General features: G+C 35.4%; 1 protein-coding gene across 3 annotated transcripts in view; it reads left to right on the top strand.

The window, feature by feature from the left end:
- Window positions 1-25,500, top strand: part of USP33 (ubiquitin specific peptidase 33) — a 35,485-nt gene extending 9,985 nt beyond the window's left edge. The window contains exons 5-24 of one of the 3 annotated variants that reach the window (XM_085067866.1): window positions 1,146-1,298; window positions 2,475-2,574; window positions 5,557-5,626; window positions 6,891-7,004; window positions 7,700-7,778; window positions 9,845-10,265; window positions 10,656-10,796; window positions 12,286-12,398; window positions 13,715-13,887; window positions 14,023-14,093; window positions 14,674-14,707; window positions 15,483-15,528; window positions 16,191-16,371; window positions 16,855-16,981; window positions 18,226-18,395; window positions 19,738-19,819; window positions 21,136-21,244; window positions 22,882-22,984; window positions 23,692-23,760; window positions 24,304-25,500. In XM_085067866.1, the coding sequence (XP_084923992.1) occupies window positions 1,146-1,298; window positions 2,475-2,574; window positions 5,557-5,626; window positions 6,891-7,004; window positions 7,700-7,778; window positions 9,845-10,265; window positions 10,656-10,796; window positions 12,286-12,398; window positions 13,715-13,887; window positions 14,023-14,093; window positions 14,674-14,707; window positions 15,483-15,528; window positions 16,191-16,371; window positions 16,855-16,981; window positions 18,226-18,395; window positions 19,738-19,819; window positions 21,136-21,244; window positions 22,882-22,984; window positions 23,692-23,760; window positions 24,304-24,461 (2,514 nt within the window). In that variant the 3' untranslated portion in view covers window positions 24,462-25,500. Of the gene's footprint in view, window positions 1-1,145; window positions 1,299-2,474; window positions 2,575-5,556; window positions 5,627-6,890; window positions 7,005-7,699; window positions 7,779-9,844; window positions 10,266-10,655; window positions 10,797-12,285; window positions 12,399-13,714; window positions 13,888-13,989; window positions 14,094-14,673; window positions 14,708-15,482; window positions 15,529-16,190; window positions 16,372-16,854; window positions 16,982-18,225; window positions 18,396-19,737; window positions 19,820-21,135; window positions 21,245-22,881; window positions 22,985-23,691; window positions 23,761-24,303 lie in introns of all 3 variants that reach the window. The other 2 variants (XM_085067865.1, XM_085067864.1) reach the window with 2 other exon arrangements.
- The last annotated feature ends 526 nt before the right edge of the window (window positions 25,501-26,026 follow it).

Raw genomic sequence — 26,026 nt, 5'->3', positions numbered from 1 at the left:
ATTTGGGGATAGTAAGCACTTTCTTGGATTCTTCTTCAGTAAAAATATCAATAAACTTATTAAAATGAGAGAAGTGAGGTTGGCATGAATCAATTTCTGTTTACTCCAGTTTACACCAGCAGGGCTTCATGTACTGCAAATAGTCATGTTTGTTGTGGCCACTCCAAGAAAATTATTAAGCTATTACTCTGAAGTCTTGTAGTTATATATGCATCTGAAACTACATAATTAAGCATATCCTCGTGTTTAAAATTGTTTGACTTATTTATGTAAATCTGTTGTTTTTAGTGGGGGGGATGGCTACTTCATGGGATTTTAGTCCCCTTTGCATTAAAAACATTGTTCTTGTACAAGGCTTTATTAAATGAAGGGAGTAGGAATTTGGGCGTCCTGTAGCATTTGTAGTATTTTTCTAATTCCTAGAAAATTCCTCATTATCGATAAACCTGACTGATACTGACATTTAAAGAAGAAATACAGGAAGGATTAATGAAAATATTTGGAAGAAGATAGCAGTTGTTTACCCAATCTTACACTAAGCAAGGAGGTTAAAAAAAATTAAGATTTGACCAATAAAAATATTCTTCATCTGTCAAGTTTTTATATTGCTTCACAATGTGAAGCTGTCAACAAGAGAACTATTTGAGTCTAGAATGTTTGCTTTGGTATGAGCATCTCTTACTGTAGCTGAACTAAAAAATTTATCTTAGCTTTCAGTTTGATTGCAAATAGCTTGAATTTCTTACAGCAAACCAGTAGAAGTAAACACACTTCTAAACATTGTAGAGGAGATAGCTCCCATTATTGCCAGTTGCAGACATTCCTTGAAAACTGATTGGTTGTGAATTACAGCATTTCTAAAAAGAGACTTTCTTCTTATTTTTGTAATTACAGAGAGGCATGTCAGCTATGATGATGTCTTAGATTCTGATTGGATCTTGTTGCTAATTTGAGTGATTTGTACTACAAATGAATGTTTGTGCTAAAATTTCAGCAATTGAATTGCTGTTTTGTAATATTCTAACAAACATACTTGTTTCATTGTTGAAAAACCTGGAAGTTTAATATGTCTGTTCTAGCTTGCATGTAGCAGTATTTAGTTATTCCCAATTTCTGAATCAGTTGTGATTTTTGTTCTGTTTTAGGAGACAAAGCACTGTCTAACTGTCAACCTTACTACACTCCGTGTTTGGTGTTATGCCTGTAGTAAGGAAGTGTTCCTGGATAGAAAATTAGGATCTCATTCTCCACTACCAAGTGCAAGATTGTCTCACCAAGCACAAGAAAACAGTGTGCAGGTATTTTTTAATCTAATGAAACAAAGGCAGCTGTAGCTTTGCAGCAAATGTGTTTTTTCTTAAGTGAGAGATTGACTTTTGCTCCATTCTTGTGGCTGAACTTTCTATTAATTCCTCTGTTTTCATAAAATGTTTTGGCTTTACTGGCATCAGTACTGTTCATTCTGATCTTTTTTTCTCCTAGATGAGTGTTGTCTTGGAGAAAGTTACACTGCAATTTCTAAAGTATAATTGTTTGGAATAATGCATGTAGCTGAGAAAAGAAGTTTTATGTAATGTAGTTACATAAAAATGACAGGTAACTCAGCTAAAACAGTCCCAATTAGAAGTACAGTATTTCTGAATGTGTTTTGCTTGACACACAGAGCAGTAGAACAGAGACCATGATGCACAGGTTGGACAGAAAGATGGGCAGTTTAATCTATCAAAATGTCCTTCAATATTTTCACTTCAAGGTTTAGTATTTAATATTAATGTAATCTGATCATTTTCTCATAAAATGCCAGTAGCTCAATTGGAATAGTACCATTGGAATTTTTTTTTTAATTTCTCTTGTGTAGAAATTTAGGTCATTTGCTATAATGCTGAGTTCAGACTTCTGAACTTCTATTATTCTTAACCTGTTCTGATCTTCCAATGAAATTGGTATACAGAAAAATCAGCAGAACTTACAAAGTCTGTGAAACATTTTGTTTAGGGTTTGTATTTATGTGCTCACAAAGAGAGCCTGTCCTGCAATGAATGCCTGCCTGTCTACTACTTCATTTCTATTTGTACATTTTTCTTTCAATAGTTTAATTTGTCTTCATTAACTGTAGTAAGCCATCTGGTGACACATCAAAAACACCTACACTGGCTTAGGTGAGACTCCTGCCTTAGCTCTTCTGTGCTGGCTACTTTGTTATCCAGGGAAAAGAAATGCCATCCCTTGCTTGGCTGTGATTCTTCAGCTGTTATAAAATCATGCAGCGACCCTGAAAACAAAAACATGAGGGGGTTCTTAGTAAACTTTCTCAGGGTACCTGTGGAATCCTGATATTCTACTTCATGTGCAGTGAGATTTCAAAATGCATTCACATAATTTTCCAGTTCTAGATTTGTTGGTAAAATTACACATAAGCTTAATTAAGTGGAAAATGGTTAAATAGAACTAAATACTCTTTTTCTTCTTTCAAGGATTTTAAAATACCCAGTAATCCCACACTGAAAATTCCATTAGCAGCTGTATTTGATGACTTAGATATAGAAGTGGAAGAAGATGAATTGAAGACCAGAGGTAATAAAAGCAAAATCGTGTGCATCGTTGCCTGAGTATGTTTTCAAGTCTGTTCTTCAGCTATATAATATTCCTCTTCTAAGTGGAACTAACTGTTTCCTTTTCTGCTCTAAGATGTTTGTTTTTAGTTTCACCTTTTTTGCAGCAATCTTGTATTTAGAGCAGAGCCTGTGGTGATAAGTTGTAGTGCACCTGTGTGAGCAGCAACAAAGATAAGAAAGCATGTTGGAGAAATGTTTAGTGCAGTTGGTATTGTAGCCACTCTGGTAAAAGTAGATTTTTTTAAAAATCTGCCCTACTGTTTTCGCCTGCCCTGAGACTCCTGATTTGAATGCTTTCCCGTGTTTTGAACAATGCTCTTCTGAGTCTGTAGTATCCTTTTTATTTGTTATTTTTCTCCTTGACATAATTGATTTCATGCACTGCCAAACTGTCATGCATCAAAGATTACCCCACCCTAATGCTAAACCTAGTGTAAAGAAGAAAATGAGAGTGATGAAATCCCAAACAGTGGAGCTTTAATTTCTCATTTCATAAGAGAACATAGTAATTATTATTTCTTAAAAGTCTCAAATTATTGATCATTCTAGAAAGGATGTGTGTCTTTGGTGGTAAAGAAAATATTTCTAAGTATCATTTTTTTAGAAAAATATGACCAGCAGGTTGTTCATCTGTTGTTTTTGAGATACCATTGCATATGTCAAGGCAGTTTGTTTTCCATCAGTGATGAAAGTTACTCTTATTTATGCATGTGCCAGTTTTGGCTGGGCAAGAGTTAATTTTAGTAGCTGCTGCTATGGAGCTGTGTTTTTGGATTTGTTCTGAAAACAGGTTGATAATGTAGAGATGTTTCAGTTGTTGATGAGCAGGGCTTACACAGTCAACCTTTTCTGTTTCTCACACCACCCACCAGGGACTGGGTTGGGGGTGCACAGAAGTTGCAAGGGGACATAACTGGGACAGCTGACTGAGGTGATCACTGGTCACCTCAGCTGACTGAGGTGGGATATTCCATAACATATGGCATCCTGGGAGAGGAAGGAGACTGGGACTTTCAGAATTAGAGTGTTTGTCTTCCCAAGTAACAGTTATTCATGATGGAGCCCTGCTTTCCTGGAGATGGCAGGGCACCTGCCTGCCTGTGGTAGTGGGGAAGTGAGGAATGAATTCCTTGTTTTGCTTTGCTTGTGCAAACAGCTTTTGCTTCACCTGTTAAACTGTCTTTATCTCAACCCATGGATTTTCTCACTGTTATTCCTACAATTCCCCCCCATCCCACCATGGAGGAGTGAGCGAGCAGCTCTGGGGGGTTGAGTTGCTGACTGGAGTTAAACCACAGCACTGAGTCTCATTTCTCCTTCACTCATCTGCTACCAGCTTTCCCTCTCCTAAGTCTGCTGGCATTGGTCAGAAAACCTGCCTTGTCCCTTCTGTTGTCTGGCACAGTCTTTCTGGAGATGTCACCTCCCCACTAATTTGCCATCTGCCCTTAAATCGTTAAGCCATGTCTTTTATTTCTAGTTAGTTTATCCAACCATAGGGTGTACTTGTATATTTTTATCTCTCCTTGTGTTATTAATATTTTGGGGAATGTAGCTTACATTGCAATAATATACAATTAGAATTGCTTGAAGCTCCCAGTAATGATGATGTAACTAAGTTAACACACTTGTCAAATTGAAAGGAAGAAACTTCTTTAGCTTTGTTTTGACTTTGCTCCTAAAATTTCTTTTGAAATGCTTTTGGTGAAGCAAACATTAGAATATATCTTCACAAGAAAAGAAGTCTGTTTGAAAACTCCATGCAATACTACAGGCTGGAAAAATGCAGTGAGAGTATCTTCCTGAAATATCTACTGCTTCTAAAAAAAGTTAAATAAAATTAAAATCCTCTGACTCTTCTTGCTTTCCAGTTTCAGTAAGAGTAATTGTTCTCTTTGTAGCAGAATTTGGAGCACATGTTCAGGTACAGGTAGCAGGACTGTATTTCCATTCAGACAGATATGAGGACAGTTTAAAATGTAATTTTTAAGTCCTGTCTATTAGAAAGTGTAACTGAAGTAACGCAAGTGGCTTTCATATGTAGAAAAATTTTCTTAGTTAGTTTTATTTTTCTGCCACAGACTAAAACTACTGGGGTAATTCCTATACTTCAAGAATTGCATAGTCACCAGTATTGATTGCTGAATGTTTAAGTTTTTCAAATTTTTTCAGTCTTACTGATTCTTTTCTTAGAAATGTTACTGTTTCCTCATACAAAAGCAATTTTATTTTTAAATATTACTTCATTAATGTAACACTTAGTAGCCATAAATAGCATAATTCATAATCATAGAAAGAATATATGTTACTGGTAACTTTCATGTGTGTGGGAAAAGTATATGTAACTATCATCTATAAAGAAAGTAAAGTGTGGGATAGGAAATAAATTATGTTGGGAAGTCTAAACTGAGCAGTCTGTTTATAAAAATAAAGGTATATAATTGGAATAGAAAAAACTAATCACAGGTACTTATAATTCTGAGTCTGGGATAATCACATGCTGAGTAGGTTTTGAATATTGAGTAATCTGATTTAGCATGAACTTGGGACAGAAGAATGAAATCTTTGAGAAGCTTTTGGTAATGTGATTATTTACAAATGCAGCATAGCAACAGTTTAACTGAACAGATAAATCATTAAGTTGAAGCAAAACTTCAGTGTTGATAACCATATTCTGAATTAAAATCTGCACGTGTCATAAACCATTAGAAGTTGGTAGGATGGAATACAATCCACTTGTCTGAAGTGTTTTAGTCAAGCAAGATCAAAGCACTTAATTACTACTTCTCGTCAGATGGGTATTGCTTTAGGAGTCATGTGTTTCTTTTAGTTACAGTTCTGCATTGTAATTGGTATCCCAAGTATTACATGAGTATTTTGATTAGTTTGTATTTTCTAGGAATTATTGGATTAACAGACTTGCATTTGTTCTGTTTTTCAGGTCTAACGGGATTAAAAAATATTGGAAACACTTGTTACATGAATGCAGCTTTACAAGCTCTTTCCAACTGGTAAGGAAAATTATTGTTAATGCAATTTTATATTTGCTTATGCGTGCATTTTCTCAAGATGGATTTAAGGGGTGTGAAGGGCTGCACTACTATGGAAGAGGACATGTATTTGTTGAATCTCAGTCTTGTGTACTAAAACAATTTATTGTGGAATATGGGCCACTCAGCTTTTTCCCTGTTTAATTCTAGTGCCTCCTAAATAAAAACATGCAGTTTTAGCAGAAAATATGAAAAAAGCTAATGGTTTTGTGGATTGTTCTTGTATTTTTTTTCCTTTGCTACAGAAAAATCAAAGGAAATGCATAAAATGCATAAGAAACCCCAATTAAAAAAAAGATATTAGGATCAGAATTCAGTAGTTACAATGTATCTGGAACATTCTGTACTAAATCACGGCAGGAATAGATAGAATGCAAAATCCCATGTCATCCCATGGGAGTGCTAGACAAGTTAACAAAGGAGAAATCTACAGAAGTTGGATAGAAACAATATCCCAGCTGTAAACTTTGCTGCAGTAGGAATGGCTGGGCAGTGGCAGGTCCTAAGCATGTGCCACACAGGGTCGCTGTGAGCCACAGGCCAAGAGAATGCAGGGCTAAGTAGACCACCCTGAGGCTCTTTGAGGAGGGAGAGGAGAGCTGAGGCAAATCTCTCTGGAAGATAAAGAAGCGGCCAAGGCACCATGAGAAAAGTATTCTGTTGAGAAATGCCAAATTTTGCAAGAATGCTGAGATGTCTCCTTTCTTGGAGGGAAATAGGTCCAGTGTGTAGAGGAGTTGTGACTTCAGAAGGGAGGTTGAAGGGAGAGGAGAGAGTATGTGAGTTGGCAACACTGCATGAAGGAAACATGAATAATCATTTAAGCAGAAATTATTTGCCTACACACCTCTTGTGGCACTGTGGGATTCTAGAGAAAAGATTTGTTTGGGATGCTGTTTATGAGCTAGGCTTGTGGTGGTTGTTGCTGGAGTGGTACATGTGTACTTCTGTGACAACTAGTAAGAACTGCCTTGAATTTGAATATCACTGGACAATTCTGGTGCTTTGAGAAATGTCAGAGCACATTTCAGGAGCAGAGTGGCTGTACTGCTGAAGTTGTCCTACTAGGAAATGTTTGGTCACAGCATTTAGGAGTGTAGGAAGTATAATTGTTCAATTATAGAATTTTTTTACCCTTCTTATTTTATAATCCTGGGTGAAATGCAGATTTCCTCTTGTATTTTAAAAACCTGAAAAAAATTACTGTTTTCTTCTTTTTATTCAGCCCACCTTTGACACACTTTTTTCTTGACTGTGGAGGCTTAGCCCGAACAGATAAGAAACCTGCAATTTGTAAAAGTTACCTCAAGCTGATGACAGAACTCTGGCACAAAAGCAGGTATGAAATCATTTTGGCGATGAAATGATAAAAGATAGACTCCAGTCATGAGGGATGCATTAATCTGTCCTAGGCCTCTAATTTTTATTTCATGTGTTCACAGAATTCCTCTTAAAATAAAAATAGAAGGAAAGACTTGCAGGAGTCAAGCACTCCTTATAACCTGTTCTTTTCCATATATACCAAAGACAGGACAAGAAATAGATTAGATGAGTATAAGCATTAAACATGTATACACTGTATAAGTATTAAACTCTTTAAAATGTTTTTATTTGCTAGAAATACATCTAGAATGTTTAACTACTTTTTTCTCTCTGTCCTTCATTCTGTATCAATGTTTTAATTAATTTCTCTTATTTTCTTATATGGAATTTATATCTGTCTGAGAAAATACTTCAAAATATAAATACAAAGGTAAAGAAAGAGTAATTGTGCATGGTGCCAACAGTATGTCTGATTTGTCATCTGATTCTCTGACAAGAAATGTGGCATTAAAGGCCTGATACAGTCTCTAGTTCTGTTGGATGATAGGTTTTTAAAAATCATGTCATTATTAATTCAATACCAATATTATGTTTTGTTAAGAGTAATATTATTGGTGTTCAGTTGCTGGTAACATGATCCCAGTAAAGATTAAAATATCCATTTAAATGCTTTCTTTTTCAGTATTTATATATTTAAAACTTTTTTTTTAGGCCTGGATCTGTTGTTCCCACTGGTTTATTTCAAGGAATTAAAACTGTTAATCCAATGTTTCGAGGCTACTCTCAACAGGTAAAACTTTCTGATGTGTTTTAAATCTGCCTAAGCCATAAAGTTATCTCTTAATTAGAAATCTAGTACTTAAGATACCTTACTTCCTATATTTGTTTAGAGGAAATGCAACGTAAACTTTAGTTAATATGACTTAAATAGATAATCTGAAATTGAATAATCAATAGTTAAGTCATGTTTTATATTTATTTATATCAAATTCTCAAAAGGCCTTGAAATTAGAATAACTCCTTTCAGGAAAATTTCAATATCTGAACTTTTCCTTTGTGTGAAAAAATGCTGCTAATGTTTGAGCAATCCCAGAAAACAAAATAAAGATGTTCAAAAATGAAAAAGAATATAACAGTTTTAAAAAAATATTTATTTACCAAAGGTGGTTTAAAAAAAAATAAATACACAGTGGGCAATTTCCATTTAGTATCTTGGGGAAAAACCCCACCATTTGTGCATTATGGGAACCACAATTGGTTAGCTTGATAAATAGGAGGGATTGTTATATAGCAAAGGCATTCTTCAGTTGCTCCTTCATACAGTATTTTGGTGCGTTCATAGAGTTTGGAGCACTTCATGAAAAGCTTTAGGACTAGGTGAAAAATTTAAACCTTGTAATTAAAAAAGCTTACTGGTATCTTCCAGGAATCTGCATTTATTAAAAGGAATTTTGCTGTTTCCATTACGTTTCACATTTGTGGGGTGAAGGATTAGGACACGTTTTAATGTTCAATTGCTGCATGTAGCTGTAAAGTCTATATTTAAATAACAATCTTAATGTTCTGTAGTTTGCTCATTCATTTGTAAAGTTCCACATGGATTTCTGAAAAAGTAGAAATACAGCCTTGATAACCAAAAAGAAACTATGGAAACTTAATTCTTGCAGCTTTGAACACTGATGAGATTGTTTTATTTCCATGCAGAGCAACACTTAATGAGAACCTTTTCAGGTTAGGCCTGAATCATAGTTCAGTTGTATGTTCAGCAGGTTTCATGGCAACAATTACAACCCAGCAGGGCTTTCATAACCCACACAGCCTTGCAAATTGGGCACCCATGTCCCATCTTCAAGGAGAAAAACTACACTGATCTATGAAGAATGTTTATCTGTTAATCTGTCTTGATGTTTGGGTATTTTTTGCTTGTTTTGTTTTTTTGTAAAAGGGTTGCCAGCAAGTAGGCATAACTGCATTTTTTTTTTCCTTACCCAAATCTAAAACTCAATTCTGTAAGTTGCAATTTTTAAGAAAAGAAATATTTTGTAGTCAGCAGTTTTGAGCTTAGTAAGTAGTTGCTGTGATGGAGGGGAATGTTGAGCAGCAAAAGTTAGTATTATAAACAGCCTGAATTCAAAAAGAAGAAAACAAAATAGTAGTTGCTAACAAGAGGCTTTTGTTTTCTCACATGGCTGCTTTATTGGATACTTCTTATTGCCAAGGACCAGGCAGCTGCACTGATTGATGAAATTTGGTAGCTTTTAAGATGTTTCCAAACACAGCCTAGATTTGTAGTAATACTTTACAGCTCTTTGTGGGAACACATTTGGGGAATCTCGTTGAGGCTTTAGAAGAAGAATTAAAATATTGTTGGCAGCATGATGCATTGGAAAGACAGGCTAAATAACATCATAGTACTTTTTAATAGAGTGCTTCATGCCCAGTGAAAGCAAGGCTCTTGTTGCTTTGCTGGATATGCTACCTAAGGTTTATAAAAACTGTCTCTAAAATGTTCCATTATGAGTAAAGCTGGAGTCTGACCACACTGCTGGTGGTTATGTTTATCATTCCAGTAAGCTATGGCAGTGTTTTTGCTGACATTGAAGTAATTTATTTTGGGAATTTTAATGTTTTGGAGGAAACATGTGTGATAAGATTACTTGTGACATGCAAGTTATGTGTGCAGGAAACATACATGGTCTGGAAATGAAAGTAATTTTGAACGTTACACCTGGGACAGAAGAATTTTCTTTATTCCTTAACAGCTGGCTTTTATTATAGTTACCTGTATTTTTTCCTGATAATGAATATCTTCCAGATAAAATAGAATAATATGGTATAACTTGTTTAAAATTCTAGGATGCACAAGAATTTTTGCGTTGTCTAATGGATTTGCTTCATGAGGAACTTAAAGAACCAGTTGTAGAACTGGAAGATGCCCAGCCCATGAGCGTTGAAGAGAGTATGGAAGAAGATAAGAGCCAGTCAGACTTAAGCTTTCAGCCCTGTGAATCCTGTGGTAACTGTGATAAAACAGAAAGCGACACAATTTTCAAACCTGTCTTAGAGGATCCTGCAGAAACAACCATGTTAATTCAGGATGATGATAACAACTCAGTCACATCCAAAGACTGGCAGAAAGAAAAAATGTCAAGCAACAAACTTAAACGAGCAAATTCTATGGAGGACATGGAAAAAGACACAAACACTGCTTCAGAGAGCACTGAATTTTTAAATAACCAAGGAACTGTCAAAGTACAGATACACAGCAGATTTTCAGGTAATGCATTGCTGAAGTGCAATTAAAAGAGTCAAAATCTTAGCTGGAGTATCTATGGGAGTGGAAGTGAGCTGTAGAATATAGTACAGGTATAGATCAAATAGGGTAGGCAGTTTTACTTGTAAACAATATACCTTCTTAGTTTATTTTTCCAGTTTAGGTCTTCTGAATTCAATTTTAATTCCCTTGAAAAGCTAACTATTTGTACTGTGTAAGGTTTCAAAAGAGTGGGGTTTTTTGTTTTGTTCTTAACTTAAAAGGAGCTGAAATGGTGCTACATTCCTAGATGTCCAGTGGCTTGACAATGTGGTTAAGTAAGTTATATGACAATTGCGTATGTTCATTCTGCAGTAATTTTTTTCATAGAATTTTTGCAAATCTCAATTTCAGAATACATCAATGACGTTCACATGAACGATGTATCTGCAGCCCAAACCCCATCATCAATGGAAGGGATGAACACACGCTTATCAAACAGCCCTCCAAAATCATTCCCATCCTGCTCTTCACTGGCACAAGTCCACAAAAAAGGTAGCGGCCCTTTATTTTCTCCTTCCTGCTACTGAATTACTCTGCACTGTAGTGTTCGTTGTGTTTCTTATGTCTTGTGTAACAATGCAGTGTGGTTCCTAAGGGGGTTTTATCCATATTTCTGGTGGGGAGAGGGAGTGTTATGTAAGCTGGACATGGAAGATCATTCCCTGTATTTCTGTAATATTCTGACTCTTTTGAAGCATGAATAGTATTTGGGAGGACAGACTATTATTTTTAGACAATTTTCTCAATTGCACTGGTTTGAAGAGAGGAGAATGTTGTAAGAAGTTAGTACCCCCAAAGGTAATGCTTTGCAGAGAATAAGTGTATTGCTTCTTCAGCAGAAGTTCAGTAAATCAGCATTTTAGTCAATTAAGGTTTAAGGAGCCATGTATAATTGTACTGTACATAGACCTGTAAAAGCTGGCTGCTTTATGGTTGTTGATGTCCCTACAGTGCAGAATATTTCTTTTGGCACTGCAGCACAATGCATTTATGAGCATCCAGAATATTTAGACTTCTACTGCCTTTACATATAAGACAGTGCTGCTTTAGGGCACAAGGAACAATATGTAATTATTTTTTCCCTGATTTGTCTAACAGTAGACTACTTTAGGCAAAGCTTGTTCTTCAGAGCATGCTTTTAAGGTATTGCACCAAACCTAAACCAAAAATTAATACAACTTTAATATTGTGGTCCTTCTTCATTCAATAGGCTGTCCAGATAAGTTCTGAACTTCTGAACATTCATGTAATCTTTTTAATGTTTAAGCATTGGTGTTGCATGACAGTGATTTAATGGACTTAAGTCATTGACCTGCTTGGTTCATTTGTTCAGCAGCTTTGACACTGCATCTGTACTACTGTCTCCAGTTTTGGCTTCACCATTACAGGAGAGTTTTAGACAACCTGAAGTGAGTCTGTCAGAAGAGGTATTCGGTCACTGGTGCTTGTCATGCCCAAGGAGAGGTTGAGAGACCTGGGGTTTTTTAATAAGCTGCTGTTAGGCTGGACTTCAGTAGTACCTTTAGTCTACTTCCATCCAGTGTCATCAGTGTTGTGATGCAGTAACTGTGTGTGAGCTTTTCTGCCCAGCATGGTTGAAACTTCCCGCTAAGGTCTGATCAAATTAAGTGTCAAATAGAATGTTCCTTTTGATACCTTGGGGGATTCCTGCCAAGATAAATCAATCATGTAGCAATAGGCTGTAGATTTCAAGACTGGCAATTAGAGTTTTACTTACAGAGGCAGAAGTTTCTGGTGGTTGTCCTCCATGAGCTGCTTGAGGAACCCACATGAATTGCCTGGTACTGGCAGCAATGTGATCATATCATTCCTAAGAAATATTTAGTAAATAGAAAACAGGGCTTGGCTCGTAATTGAACCCTCAATATATGAGACTTCTAATTATATTACACAGATGGAAGGAAATCAGAATCCACTGTATTTTGGCTTATTGAAGCATTTTATTTTTGTCCTTTTATAGTTTCAACAGTGTCATCACCAAAAAGGAAGAAGCGCAAGAAGTACAGGAGTGTTATTTCTGATATATTTGATGGGACTATAATAAGTTCAGTCCAGTGCTTGACTTGTGATCGGGTAAGGAGAGAAAGTTCTAGCTTTTAATATGTTATTTTCCTTCTGCTTTGTGAATACAGCCATTCTGTAGTAACTTTATGTTCTTCTGTGGCAGATTTCCTCAGCAGGTTGGATTGTTTCATAGTCGTGTTCTCAAATTGTGATAGTGGCTTCACCAGCACTTTTTGTTTAGAATAGCTTGTATTCATTGAGCTGGATATTTACTCAGAGCTGAAAAATAACATTTTGAGAATTGGTTCACAGCAAGGATGGAGAAAGAAGCTTCAACTTCATTTAGGTCTGATTAATTTTTAGTAATATTTTGAATATCCTAATGCATACCTGCTACTGTCCTAAATTTTCCAGTACATAATGTTTCAAAGAAAAGATAGTAGTCTAATATAGTGTTGCAACAGTCTTATCACATAGATTGAGACTACCAAAATTAAGGCCTTTCAAAAAATCCAAGTAAAGACATTAACTTTTGCTGTGATATGAATCATTAGCTGCTTTCTGAAGTTGTCCTCTGCTGCAAGATGTGATGCAACATAGGAAGAAAGAGTTGATTTCTTTTTTTTTTCCCTGTGCTATTTGCTCAGAGAATTACTTGTAACAGCACACATGATCATTAAAAAAAAAGTCAGTTATCTAAATATGTCTAGTGCACTGCTTTAGTTTCAAAGCAATAGTATCAAATATGGGATATTAAAATCTTTACATTGGGGACAACTTTCTCAACATCAGGCTTAAAACTAACCCTGGTGTACTTGCATGCCTTTAATACCTCTCTTGGTTTAGATGTAAGAATACAGAGACCTCAGGGTAATCTAGGGAACAAGTTCAAAAACAAACAAGAATTTCTAAAATGTGTTTGATGTTTGACTCTGTGACTGTGGTCACTAAATGAAGCACAGGAGCAAGAAAATGCACAGCTGGGGCTCCCTTGCAACGAGTCCACTTACATCAGGGCAAGATAATGTCAGAGTAAAATACTGTGGAAACAATGGCCTGAAGCTTTCTGAAATTACTTTGTATAACAGAGCCTGAGGCAAAAACCATACTGCTCTGTATGACTGATACAAAGACAAATAATAATGACCTAAAAAATGCTTCAGTATTAACAGTGTGCGAGTTCATTCTAAAATGTAATTTTTTGGTTCCTCTTTTTTAGAAAATGAATTCTTAATAATCTACTTTTTTGTAATTAATTTGCTAGCTAGTGGAATTTTCAGTTATGCAATGACTTGGTAGTTACTAGTCAACTTTACAGAATTAAATTTAATTGCTGTTTCTCTTCAAGCTTAACTCCATTGTGTTTAATTTATTTTCTTCCTTAGCTGTCTGTAACCCTGGAGACCTTTCAGGATCTGTCCTTGCCTATTCCAGGTAAGGAAGATCTTGCTAAACTCCATTCTGCAAGTCATCAGACATCTCTAGTCAAGGCAGGGTCATGTGGAGAAGCGTATGCCCCCCAGGGATGGATAGCCTTTTTTATGGAATACTTCAAAAGGTAAATAATATTTACCTTGTTTTATTTAACCAGCTATTTTGAAATTCTAGTTTCTGCTCTTCTGGCAGAACATTTGTTGGTTTTCTTTCTTTTCTGTCAATGATGTTTCAGGTTTGTTGTCTCATGTGTTCCTAGCTGGTTTTGGGGTCCAGTTGTAACCTTACAAGATTGTCTTGCTGCCTTTTTCGCCAGAGATGAGCTCAAGGGTAAGAGGTTAATTACCTGAACATGTTTCTTCTGTGTATTCTTTCCTCCTATCACAATAAGATTATTAATATCTTCTTAGCTTAATGCAATTAAGCAGAGGCCACCTGTTAGAGTGTAATACAGTCAATCCTTGTTCTTTGGGGATCATTCATTTCAGAAAGGTAAGCTTCTCGTTCAACTTAATATTTGAGATAAGAAATGCCTATGAAAGCTGCTTTAGAAATGTCAAGTTAGTCTGAATTTGGTTTAGTGAAATTGTATCCAACTGAAGGTTCATAAAAATTTCAAACACACTATATTAATATTTGTTCTCCTAACGTCAATTTGGCGTAATTATTTCCTTTTTAAATTATATAGGATCATCTCTTCAGATTATACTGTACTGCTTCATAGTTGAAGACATAAAACCTAAGAACCTTTCCTGTAGTTGCTATGTCAACACTATTATGAGTATTAAATATTGGATGCAGCCTAAAGATAAATTCCTTGAAACTTTAATATATCAAATTTGTGCACTTAAAGGATAACTGTTCAGATCTAGAGAATGATGGCTGCTTTTCTTCTCCCTGATGTTTGCAGGTGATAACATGTACAGCTGTGGAAGGTGTAAAAAGTAAGCTGGCTTTTACCTTTGTTTTACCTTTACCTTGTCTTAATTTGAGGTCTTTACTGCTTCTGTTAGTCAAGAGACGTTTATTTCTATTGTTCGTCTTTTGATAGAACCCTGGGTTCTGGCTGTCAGAAGTTCAGTATTACCAAGGCACAGTGGTCAGGAAGCACCAACTTACCCTACCACATATGTTTAATTCTTTTTCATGCCCTTACAATTTTAGATCTAAGTTGGTTTTGTTTGACAAAAGAAAAGCTCTTAGCTCTCTCTAATACTAGCAGCTTATCCCTGATATGCAGTAAGTCACTAAGGTGTGTTAAACAGAAAAATATGGCATTAAATACTAAAGGACTAAGAAACAGGAGTGCTCCGTGGAAGACTGCTTGAAGCCCTTTGTGGTACAGAAGTGTTATTCCTTGTATCTGCTGTAGATAATTTCTTAGAAGTAAACTTAGTTCATTTTTTTTTTGTCTTTTGCTGGATAATCAGCTTTCATGAAGTTTCAAGTTCTTTCCTTTATGTTAAGAAAAACCATTAGCTAGTTGGAACTTGATTGTACTTGCTGGTTTGAATTTTTTATCAGTACTGAATGTCTTGTTTTATGAACCATCATTGTTTGTATCATTTTGCTTACTCCATATCTAGCCTACATTCCAGAAATATTTTGGGTTTACTGATGTAATGTTCAGCTTAGGCTTTTGCTGATCTAGCACAGTAAAGTAAAACCTTTTCAGTATTAATTATTGGTTATTTTGGTTTGGTTTTTTTCTTTGCTTAGGTTAAGAAATGGAGTGAAATTCTGCAAAGTGCAAAAATTTCCTGAGGTATTGTTACAATATGCACTTTAAAGCACTTTTTCTGCATTATTAGGAATGTGGTAAGAGTAATGAGTTGCATGGAGTAAATTGTGTTTATAATGCTGTGTGATGAAAGTCTACCTTCATAGTGACATCTGTTTAAAAATGTGAGCAATGTGGTTATTCACCCTGTAAGAAAATTAATCTTGTACATTACAAGTATAGGAATCAGATTTCCCAGATTTCCCTGTGTTATTGGTCATCTGCAGACAGTAACAACAGTTCTACTCTGTTACTATATATACTACTGTATACTACTATACTGTAGGTCATAGAATTAAACACTACTGCCAGACTGGAAAGCCTGTCTATAAGTAACATTTGTAACTTCACAGTTAAAAAGTCATCCAGTCTTACACTTCAAAACATGACTTGATGGCTTCAATAATCAGGAAGAATTAATGTCCCTCATGATAAGATTGTGCAATATATGCATTGAGGGAACATTTTTCAATCCTGCATCAGTGTTAGTAGCCACAACTGATTAAAACACAGAGCTTGTGAATATGCTTCAGGTCATAGGGAAAACTATTCTTTTTGGGATGATAAAAGATGGTACACACAGTTTAGGTGTTTATTATCAAATAGCATGTATAGTTCTTGCTTGAAGCTGTCGGTCTTTCTTACAGATTCTGTGCATTCACCTCAAAAGATTTAGACATGAACTTATGTTTTCCACAAAAATTGGGACCCATGTGTCATTTCCCTTGGAAGGCCTTGACCTTCAGCCTTTCCTGGCAAAGGACAGTCCAGCTCAGATTGTGACTTATGATCTCCTGTCTGTCATCTGCCATCATGGAACTGCCAGCAGTGAGTATGAGCTTGATTGTTTTGTCTTTGCAGTTGGTATATCAGCACTTTTCTTTAAGGATGATAACTAGATACTGAAGGGTAAATAGATAAGCAATGGTAATAATAATGTGGAAGATCTATCATATCTTTCTATGATAAAGCATACAAAGATTTGAAAAGAGTTTTTTGTGGGGAACTGATGAGGGTAAATTGTTCAGACAGTCTTACTCTGAATATCTTGCTGGAGGACTGCATTAAACATCATGCTGCTTGAAGAGTTCAGCGTGGTGAAAGTGGTGTTCTACTCCACTAGCTAATAGCAATTCAGAAAAAAGCTGATGTTGAGTTGAGAGAAGTTAATTTCAAAGTCGTATCTGCTGATGATTCTGTTTCTCCCACTTAAGCCTTGATTTCTCTTTTTTCAGGACTTACTTTCTTTTCATGTGTTGCAGAGTAAAAAGGGGAGACATTTTTTAATAACTCTTGTTTCTAACACTCTAGGTGGACATTATATAGCTTATTGTCGCAACAATTTGAATAATTTGTGGTACGAATTTGATGACCAGAGTGTCACAGAAGTATCAGAATCCACTGTGCAAAATGCAGAAGCCTATGTTCTCTTTTACAGGTAAGACATTAGAAGTACAATCATACCCTTATAAGTCATGTACGTAAATAACTTTTTAAGCAGTTGGGCAGCTTTCAGAATTAGCTGCCCCACAAGAATTATAATGGAAGAATTTGACCAATGAGCAAAACCTATGCTGGAGAAAAATTTAATCCTTCAATTATGTCCTTAACACTTGCTCTGTCAGTGCTAAATAACATGTTAAAATGAAAATGAAGTCTGCATAGTAAGAGAACTGTGAACAACAGTTAAGAACTAACCACCTTATGTTCAATTAGAGGAAGGGAATTCTGCACAAGGGGAGGTTTTGCACCCAGAAGGTTTTTACTGTTAGAGCTCTAAGTGGAATTGTGCAGTCTTTATCAGGTGGGATGTAGGACAACAGGTTTTACTGTGTTGTAATTTAATCCATGGTATTATATATTTTATGATTAATTTAATATGATTTACAGGCTAGTCTATTCCTGAACATTGAAATGAAAGGTGAAAAATTATGTTATCATCTTCAGTCTAGGGAACTTTTGTACTTGAGATAGTAAAAGCAACTTAATGTTCAGATTTTAAACTTCTGGTACTAAGACCAAATTTCCACTAAAGGTTGGCTGCAAAATATGTTGTGGGAGAATTACATAAAAAATGAGACGTGTTCTGAGAATGTTTCAAGTTTCATTAGGAACACTCCTGCTTGCCACTGTCCAGGCTAAGCCCATGTGTCTGACTTAGTAGGCCTTTTAAAAGGAATTTAGAAGAACATTGTGTCTTTGGTTGTGGGTGAACATATTAAAAAAAACAAATAGCATTCATAAAATACGACTTTATATCCACAAAAGACTACTGCTTGGAGAAGAGAAATCCTATTCCATCTAAAACAGAAGAGCAGAGTTACTTCCAGTTGTACAATGAGAAAACAGAAGTAGGGGAATTACCTGATCTACTTACTGTGTAACCTTACCTGGGAAGGTAAGGAAGGAACATCTGCCCAAGGAGTGCAGCTTGCAAAGCTTTATCTCAAGCATTGCAGAGAGGAAATGAGCAGATGAGCACAGCTCTTGTGTGCTACATCACCTCTGTAGCACAGTCTGCTTCTGTCTTGCAGCCCAACTGTTTGCTTTCTTAGGCTGTGTAAACTTGGAAGTACAGATATGGCCCAGGTGATTTACTTGAAGGCAGTTTTCTTTTCACAAAGTTATCTGCATTGTACACAGGGATCTGTATTTGTTTAATGATTTCTATTTCTCTAACAGAAAGAGCAGTGAAGAAGCCCAGAGAGAGAGAAGGAGGATATCAGGTCTGCTGAATATGATGGAACCAAGTCTTCTGCAGTTCTATGTTTCCAGGCAGTGGCTAAATAAATTCAAGACTTTTGCAGAGCCAGGACCAATTTCAAATAATGACTTTCTCTGTATGCATGGAGGTGAGACTGTAACTGTGAATTATTTTAAAATAATTTGTCAACTTCTGGCTCTACCAGTGGTGTATACTTGTTTTAATTAAAGGATTTTGACTATACTAAGTTCATATTATAACTTATTAGTTAAATTACAACTTCTAAGTAAATTCTTTGTCTTATTTTAGCAACTGACTAATTAGAAATGGTACTGTGTGAAGTTACCCTGTTTGTTTTTCCTTTGCACATTTGATATTGTTTATCAACTTTCTTGATTCATAAAGAGGAGCAGTTCCTTTTATCTGCTTGCTTCTTAAACATGTATATTCACATTTTAAAAAACCCTGTTGCTATATCATCATCCTTAACACTTCCATCTGTAAATTGAAATATTTTTCTCACCTGTGTGCTGTAAGCAATGAGAAGGTTTGAAAGCTGCTTTGGAAGAAATTGATCTGATGCAAAGTATCCAGTGCAGAGCAGTGTGAAAATCAAGTAATAATTCTGTGTAGTTGGTATAGGAGCATAAAAATTTTACCTTGTTCTATATGTTAATAAAAATAAGAGCATTACAGTAAGTAAAATGTATTTGGGGAAATACCCATATCTGAGTGCTAACATTCCAAGAAATCATTACTATGTGCTACCTATTTTCTAATAAAAAATACAATTGCATTAGATTAGAAGATAGAGGTGCTGCCCCTGTTGCTGAGCCAAAATTTTAACACAGAACTGTTGTTTCCCTGTAGCAATCTGCAGAGTCCCTGTGAGCCCTTTGGCTTTCCCTCTGCAGGGCTACAGCAGATGACTCTTGACTGGTAGATTTTCCCTGTTCCCAAGCATTCCTACATAGTCCACTGTTGCTTGCTATGTTTCAACACTGCTAATTCTGCAAGTCCCTCCATTTCTGCCTTCCTAAAAATTTCTCTGATTTCAAGTATTTGTGGTGTTTGAAGTAATTCCAAAAGGTCTGCAGCAAATAAGTGAATTTTAATAGCCAGTTTGCTAATGTCTTTCCATGCATAAACAAAATATTTAATCATCCTGACATTTTAACTGTATACTTTAGGAAGCTTTTTGAAATCAGTATCTAAAATGGGTTCTAGCCCCTTAATTTTAGCCATTCATATACTTTGCTTCTGCTTTTTATAAGCTTTTCAGCCTGATAGAAGACTAAAATTAGAGTGGTGTCTCTAAATACTGTGATAGATTATACTGGGGTAAAACTTGCTGTATATAATTTCTCTGAATTCATTGAAAGGTTATATTTTTTATTAATTTAGGGACTGCTAACATAGTCTCCTCCCTCAGCTAAAATCCACAAGTCTTTTTTTATTGTTTGAGGGCTTTGTTTTTGTTGTTTCTGCAGGTGTTCCTCCACACAAAGCTAACTTCATAGAGGACCTAGTTGTAATGCTACCTCAAAATATATGGGATAATCTGTATAGTAGGTAAGTTTTGAACAGTAATTGGAAAAAATCCAGTGATACAGTTTGAGTTTGAGAGCCAAGCAGCGACATCAGACTTTAGAATTAGTGGCTCTTGAAGAAGACAGTCCTCTGGGCACACAGCTGAGTGAAGGGATTGCAAACAGCCAATTTATATCATTTTCTTGTGCAAAGCTGTGCTAAAAAACTGCACAGAGTAGTGTGTTACTGGGGTAATACTTCCATATTAAACCAATAAACATGCATGGTATGTATGAAATAACACAAAGTAGGTCAGCAAAAGTACACTTTGCAAGAGGTTTTTTGAAAGAGCTCTCTGTATCAGCTTCCTGTTCTCTTGTTGGCTGGAGACAGCTTTTCTTTTATGCTGGCTTTGAATCCATAGCCTCAGCTGCCAGTACTGCTTCAAAATAACTTATATCTGAGTGTTCTGTGTTACTGCCCCACACTTTAATGTCGGTCAGGTTTGAGTGCTTGCTTATAAAGGAGGAATTCTTACAAGCTATGGCTTGTTCTAAAGTAACAAAAAGCTGCAAAAGAGCTTTGCTGATGGTCTTAAACACTCTGTATTGCACTTGCATTAAATATTTTTAGCTGGTAATTTCCTGCCACTTAAAAAATACGTCTAAGGGTTTGGAGAGTTTTTTATTGATGTTTTAAAGTTTTGGTGCACACAAGTGAAAAATAAAAGCAATGCTATTTCCAGTTTATTTCCCTTTTCCTATATGTACTGATTTTTTCTTCCATTATTCATTTTCTATATGCAAAAATATCCTTCTCAGGATCAGTGCCCCTGCAGACTTCCATGGATACAGTTTCACACAAGGAAAACGTGAGGGGAGGGTCAAGAATAACCTATTAAGAAAAACACAATAAATAAGTTTAGAGGCTAGGGTCAGGGAGGTAGCAAAACTGATGGAGAGTGTACAGTGGGATGGAGGAGCACATTTAACACAGAGCTAGCTGGCTGGAATCTTTCCTTAGGCTGTTTTTTAAAGGCCTTTGATAAAATCACACCTGGTGTAAATATTACAGTACTTGCTCACTGACATGTTCTAACCATAGTAACTCCTGCTGAAGTATGTGATGCAGCAGAGATGGTCTGTACTGGCATAAGGCAGTCAGAACTTGCAAGATGGTCTTAGGATGGAGTACAAGGTATTACTAGGAAAATAAAGGATGTTTTTTCTGGACTAGTGTGACTGGCATGTGTCAGTGTTCTGCTCATTCTGACATTTATCATGTCTACAGGTGCATGATCTTTGTACATGATCTTTTCCACAAGGCTGATTGATTGGGTTTTTTTACTTTTACTGCAGATATGGAGGTGGACCAGCTGTTAACCATCTGTATGTTTGCCACACCTGCCAAATAGAGTCTGAAAGAATTGAAAAAAGAAGGAAAAACGAATTGGAAATGTTTATACGGGTAAAAAAGTAAACACTTATCCATTCTGCCACTGGACAACACCTGACATTCATGACTAAACCCAAGGGATTACCAGAATTGGACATGGGATTCCTGTAACAAATGAACTTTATTAAATATTTCTATACCTACATACAATCCCATCTCTCCTAATGGCAGCAGTAATGTTCTTGTGAAATCCCATATGACTGTTTGTATGAAAATGTACTTGGAGAAAATTTTTTATGCGTTTCTTAAATTGCGTTTTTATAATATGGAAACAGTGCATCCATGTGAGCAGTTGTTCTTTATACGCTGCCAGTGGTCTGTTCTGTGCAGTCTAATAAGGTTTAAGTGCAATAATACTGTGCCAAGAAAAAATTTTATGATAATCATTAGTTCTTGCAAAAAACCCAAACATTAAAAACATAAACAAACATAAGTAATTCAATGTGAAGTAAATATGTTAATGTTGTAATGGATCTATAAAATTAATATCAAGGAGCTACTCTATTTTCCCAGAGTTAAAGGATTGCTTAAATCTGAATCGTAAAATAACTAATGGTAATGATTTTGAAGTGTTTAAACCAAAAATGTTTTGGAATTTTCAGTGAAAATAAATGGAGACACTGGAGTCCCATTTCTGCTATCTCAACTCATGAAAGGAAGAAAAATAGAACTGACTTTTCCAGTTCTGTTTGTACTTTAATCACACTTCAGAGATTGTCAGCTTTTCCATGTTTTAACTATTTGAAATTTTTAGGAGTTGGTTTTTCATTATCCTGGGTTACCACTGGTTAGTAATTATTATTAATGACATTGAGTCAGCCTGATTTGCTTTAGCAGTCAGTATCTTTCCAGTAAAAACAGTGATTATATAATCACTGTTGTGCAAGAATTGTTACTGGTTTCTACACAGAAAATTCTATTATCATCTATAAAGATGGCTTTAGGGAATGATTATAAAACTTAAGTCTATATAAAACCTTAAGAGGTTATGTTGATGCTTTAGGTTTAAGACTTCAAAGGGGAAGTAAAGCTGTGTTATTACAGAGCTAAAAGATAATGATTTTAAAGGTTTAAGTGAGTTTTTGCATGTTTCTTATTAATGTTGTGAAAAGATCCGTAAATCATGAAAAGTCCCAATGTATTGGTTCACTGTGCCTTGCTTGGAATTTTACTACCATCTGCTCAAAATTCTAGGGGAAAAGCAAACACAGATGAAGATACAGTTCATCACACAAAGAACCTTCCATAAAATTATGGAGAAGATTTTTCAAAACACTGTTTTATTTTACAAAAATAGGATCTCTGCTTTTTTTTTTTGTTGCTTGAAAGTTCAGCCTTCACAGTAATTATTCAGTAGTGTTTGATGTGTAAGCACTTCTGCTTAAGAAGAAGTTGTTCCTGTTTTCAGGAAATATAAATAAATTCTGAACTAAATAGTATATCAGGTTTTAATGTGAGGGCTACCACTGCATCAAAATCTCACCCTGGGTATTCACCAAGTGTTCACTGTTCTTGTGGTCAGTGGTTCTTTAAAATGTTCTGTTACAGTGTAATATTATGGTGCCAATACTTACAGTGCTTAAAAGAATTCAGTAGTTTACAGAAATAAAAGAGCAGAAAAACACAGGTTTTTTTTATTTCCCTTGTAGCTTAATAGAGCATTCCAAGAAGAAGAATCTCCATCAACATTTTACTGCATCAGCATGCACTGGTTCAGAGAATGGGAAGGATTTGTAAAGGGTAAAGACAGTGGTAAGTTGTGCCCCATATAGGTAATCTTTTGTTGTATTGTTAAATTGTTTCTGCTTTGGTGGAAGACTGTCGGAAGGACAGATAGCAAAGACAACAAAAGCTCTTAACCATCTAAGACACAGGTTTTATAAGTTACAGGTACATCCAGGGTACAGAATTTAGTGACGTAATTCACAGCAATGGGATAGTGTTGGAAGGAATGTTGCTTGTTTGCTGAATGATTGCTGCTAGCAGCAGCAGGAAAATTGAATCTAAGTATGGGGGGGATGGATTTTGTTGTGCAAACTGATAGATGATTCTGCAGCTTCTGGAGGAAAGGTGATCTCATGAAAATCTGAACTCAGATAGCTCAGTAACAGCTATACTAATGTCAGTCTTTAGATGTCTCTAAGGTTTTAAAATGGAAACTCAGAAAATGTTCTGCAGTCTTGTCAGGGTCTGCTCTAGGATGATTTTGCTAGGAGTAAGAATTAGGTTTAATTTGTGTTTTATGTTGCTTGAAGACTTACTGTAATCATTAATTCTTTGAAAAACTTGCTCTTAATTAAAACTTTGATTAGCTTTTAACAGCTTAGAACATACTGTTAAGCAGTACAAGAACAAGCAGTAAACAAATGAGCTGTTTCTCCTTCCATTTGGAAATAGAACCTCCAACCTGCTGTTTGTTTTCAGCTCTCCCAATTTTAATAATTTTTCTGTTGTACTAGATCCTCCTGGCCCCATTGATAATGCTAAGATTGCAGTAACAAAATGTGGTAATGCTGTGCTAAAACAAGGTAGGTGTCCAATATTGCTGCAGCTTTGTGCCCCTTATGTATTTGCTGAAGCTTCTAAAATATATGATTTTTTAATTTATTTATTGTTATTGTAAAATGAATGGCAATTTCTAGTGAATCTGTGTTTCCTGGTTTTGGGGAACCAGTTTATTCTTAAAAAAAAGAGTTAATACCTTGGATTGAATAATTAGTCAAGAGTGTAGGAGTTGCAGAGTAACTTAAATATGGGGAAACTCTGTTGTCAGCTTGATTGGTAGATATTAGATAAGATGTTTATCATAGAATTTCCATGTGATTTCTGCAAGTACTGCGTAAGTTAAAGCAGGATGTTGTAAGAATCAAGAAGTATAAAACTAACATGAAATATGTAATTTGGTTTGGTAGCTGGTGCAAGATAAAGCACAAGTGACGTCTACAATGTTAAATTTGAATCTGAATTCTTACAGTGTTAAAGTTGAATATTTTTTTCTTTTTGTATCTGTTATGTACTTAAATAATGAAAGAATTATTCTAAATAGTAATTAAATTTTTAAAAATTTTCAGGTGCAGATTCTGGACAAATATCAGAAGAAACATGGAATTTTCTTCAGTCAATCTATGGTGGAGGTCCAGAGATCATACTCAGACCACCTGTTCCTCCAGTAGAACCTGATATATTGCAAACAGAAGAGAAGATTGAATTAGAAACCCATGGTCTGTAGCTATTGAGAAAAAGATGAACTTGTAAGGAATCGAGCTTCCTTACAAAATGCCCAAAACATTCCTAAAAGTTTTATTCTCTTATGTCTGTTGGAGGCACAGCTCACTGGGCATTACATAAACTACAGAATAGTAAGTTGAAATATGTATTGGAATTCATTTAAATAGCAGCTGTTTCTCTGTTTTGGAAGGCATGTGGTTTGTACATTTTGGAATGTTTGGTCAATGGGAAAAATGTAATTTCTGAATTTTTTGCTAGAAGTCAAAATCCTATTATATCCTTAGACTTGAAAAACAGGGACAGATTTTAGAGATGTTCAGTAACCCTTCTGATTCCTGATTGGGCTTCTGATATCTATGAACCTTTGCCTGTCTCAATTGTACAGTCTTGACAAGCCTAGGTATGTGAGGAGTATATTTTAAATGGACTGTAATCAAAGATAAAGACAAAGGATTTTCATTTCCTAAATGCTCAGGAAAAAAACTGTCTCTTACTTTGCACTGTAAGTATATGAAATGGGTAGTATATAACATCCAAATACTTACTGTATTTGAGTGGATGAAACGTTAGTGTAGACTGAATAATGTTTAAGTCAGCAAATGTCATAACTTATTACTACTAAATTTTACATCTTAGTATAGTTGTCTGTAACTCTATAAACCTGGCTAGTGTCTTTAATAGTATACGTGGCAAAAAGATTTAGTCTTCTCTAGGGTAACATTTGAGAGCATGAAGTGTGAAATGTAAAATTATTATGGACATGAGTGATATAAATTTCAGAAAATTAAATTGTCTGGTCTCTTGAATTGCATTCATCAGCATTTCTATTTGAAGGAATTTATTGTATTGTTAAAAATTTTCATTGGCATGATGACCTTTAATGTCAGAAGCTGGATAAAATGTGTATATTGCAAAACTTTATTGAATGATTCATATTGGAATGCAGAATGGCACTTGCTCATGTTTTTGCCTGATATTGTTACCAAATAAGCAGCATTATTCAAGACTGGATCAATAAAAAAAAGAATTTAACTGTGGAATAGGTGGGGGGAGCTTTCCTAAATGTTTTTCATTTATTATATAAATACAGAACTTCTGAAGTAATGCTGTGGTACTGCTCTCACACCCGGACAACTATATTTTTTAACCATTTTAAGTTGAGACAATGATGTTGACAGTTCTAGCTCCAAAGTAAGAAAATGCTGACATAACATTCTTCTGGATAATTTTATTTGTAGTGTAATAACAAGTTGGTAGGATTTGAAGCTATTTTAGTTAAAAAGCCACCTATAACAGCCCTAGAGAAAGTGTCCTCTAACCAATACTAACAAAGTATTTGTTAATGTGATTTTATGTTAGTAGATAAAGCAACTTGAAGTTGACATCAAGTTACCCCTGTAATGCATCAGTTATTTATTACAGACTTGTCTTACTGATTAAGGTAAAGTTAACTTGCTTATGAACAGTCATTAGTAACTTGCTGATGTTGGCATGTGAACTACTGTCTTATTTAAAGTCTATTTAAAGTTGGGTTTTTTTTTTGTTTTTTTGCTAAAGTTTTGTAGT

The sequence above is a fragment of the Lichenostomus cassidix genome, chromosome 8 (genome assembly GCF_008360975.1).
Source record: "Lichenostomus cassidix isolate B80296 chromosome 8, HeHo_3.0, whole genome shotgun sequence".
Classification (NCBI taxonomy): Eukaryota; Metazoa; Chordata; class Aves; order Passeriformes; family Meliphagidae; genus Lichenostomus; species Lichenostomus cassidix.
The sequence above is the reverse complement of the archived record's forward strand: the minus strand, read 5'-3'. Positions and strand labels throughout refer to the sequence as shown.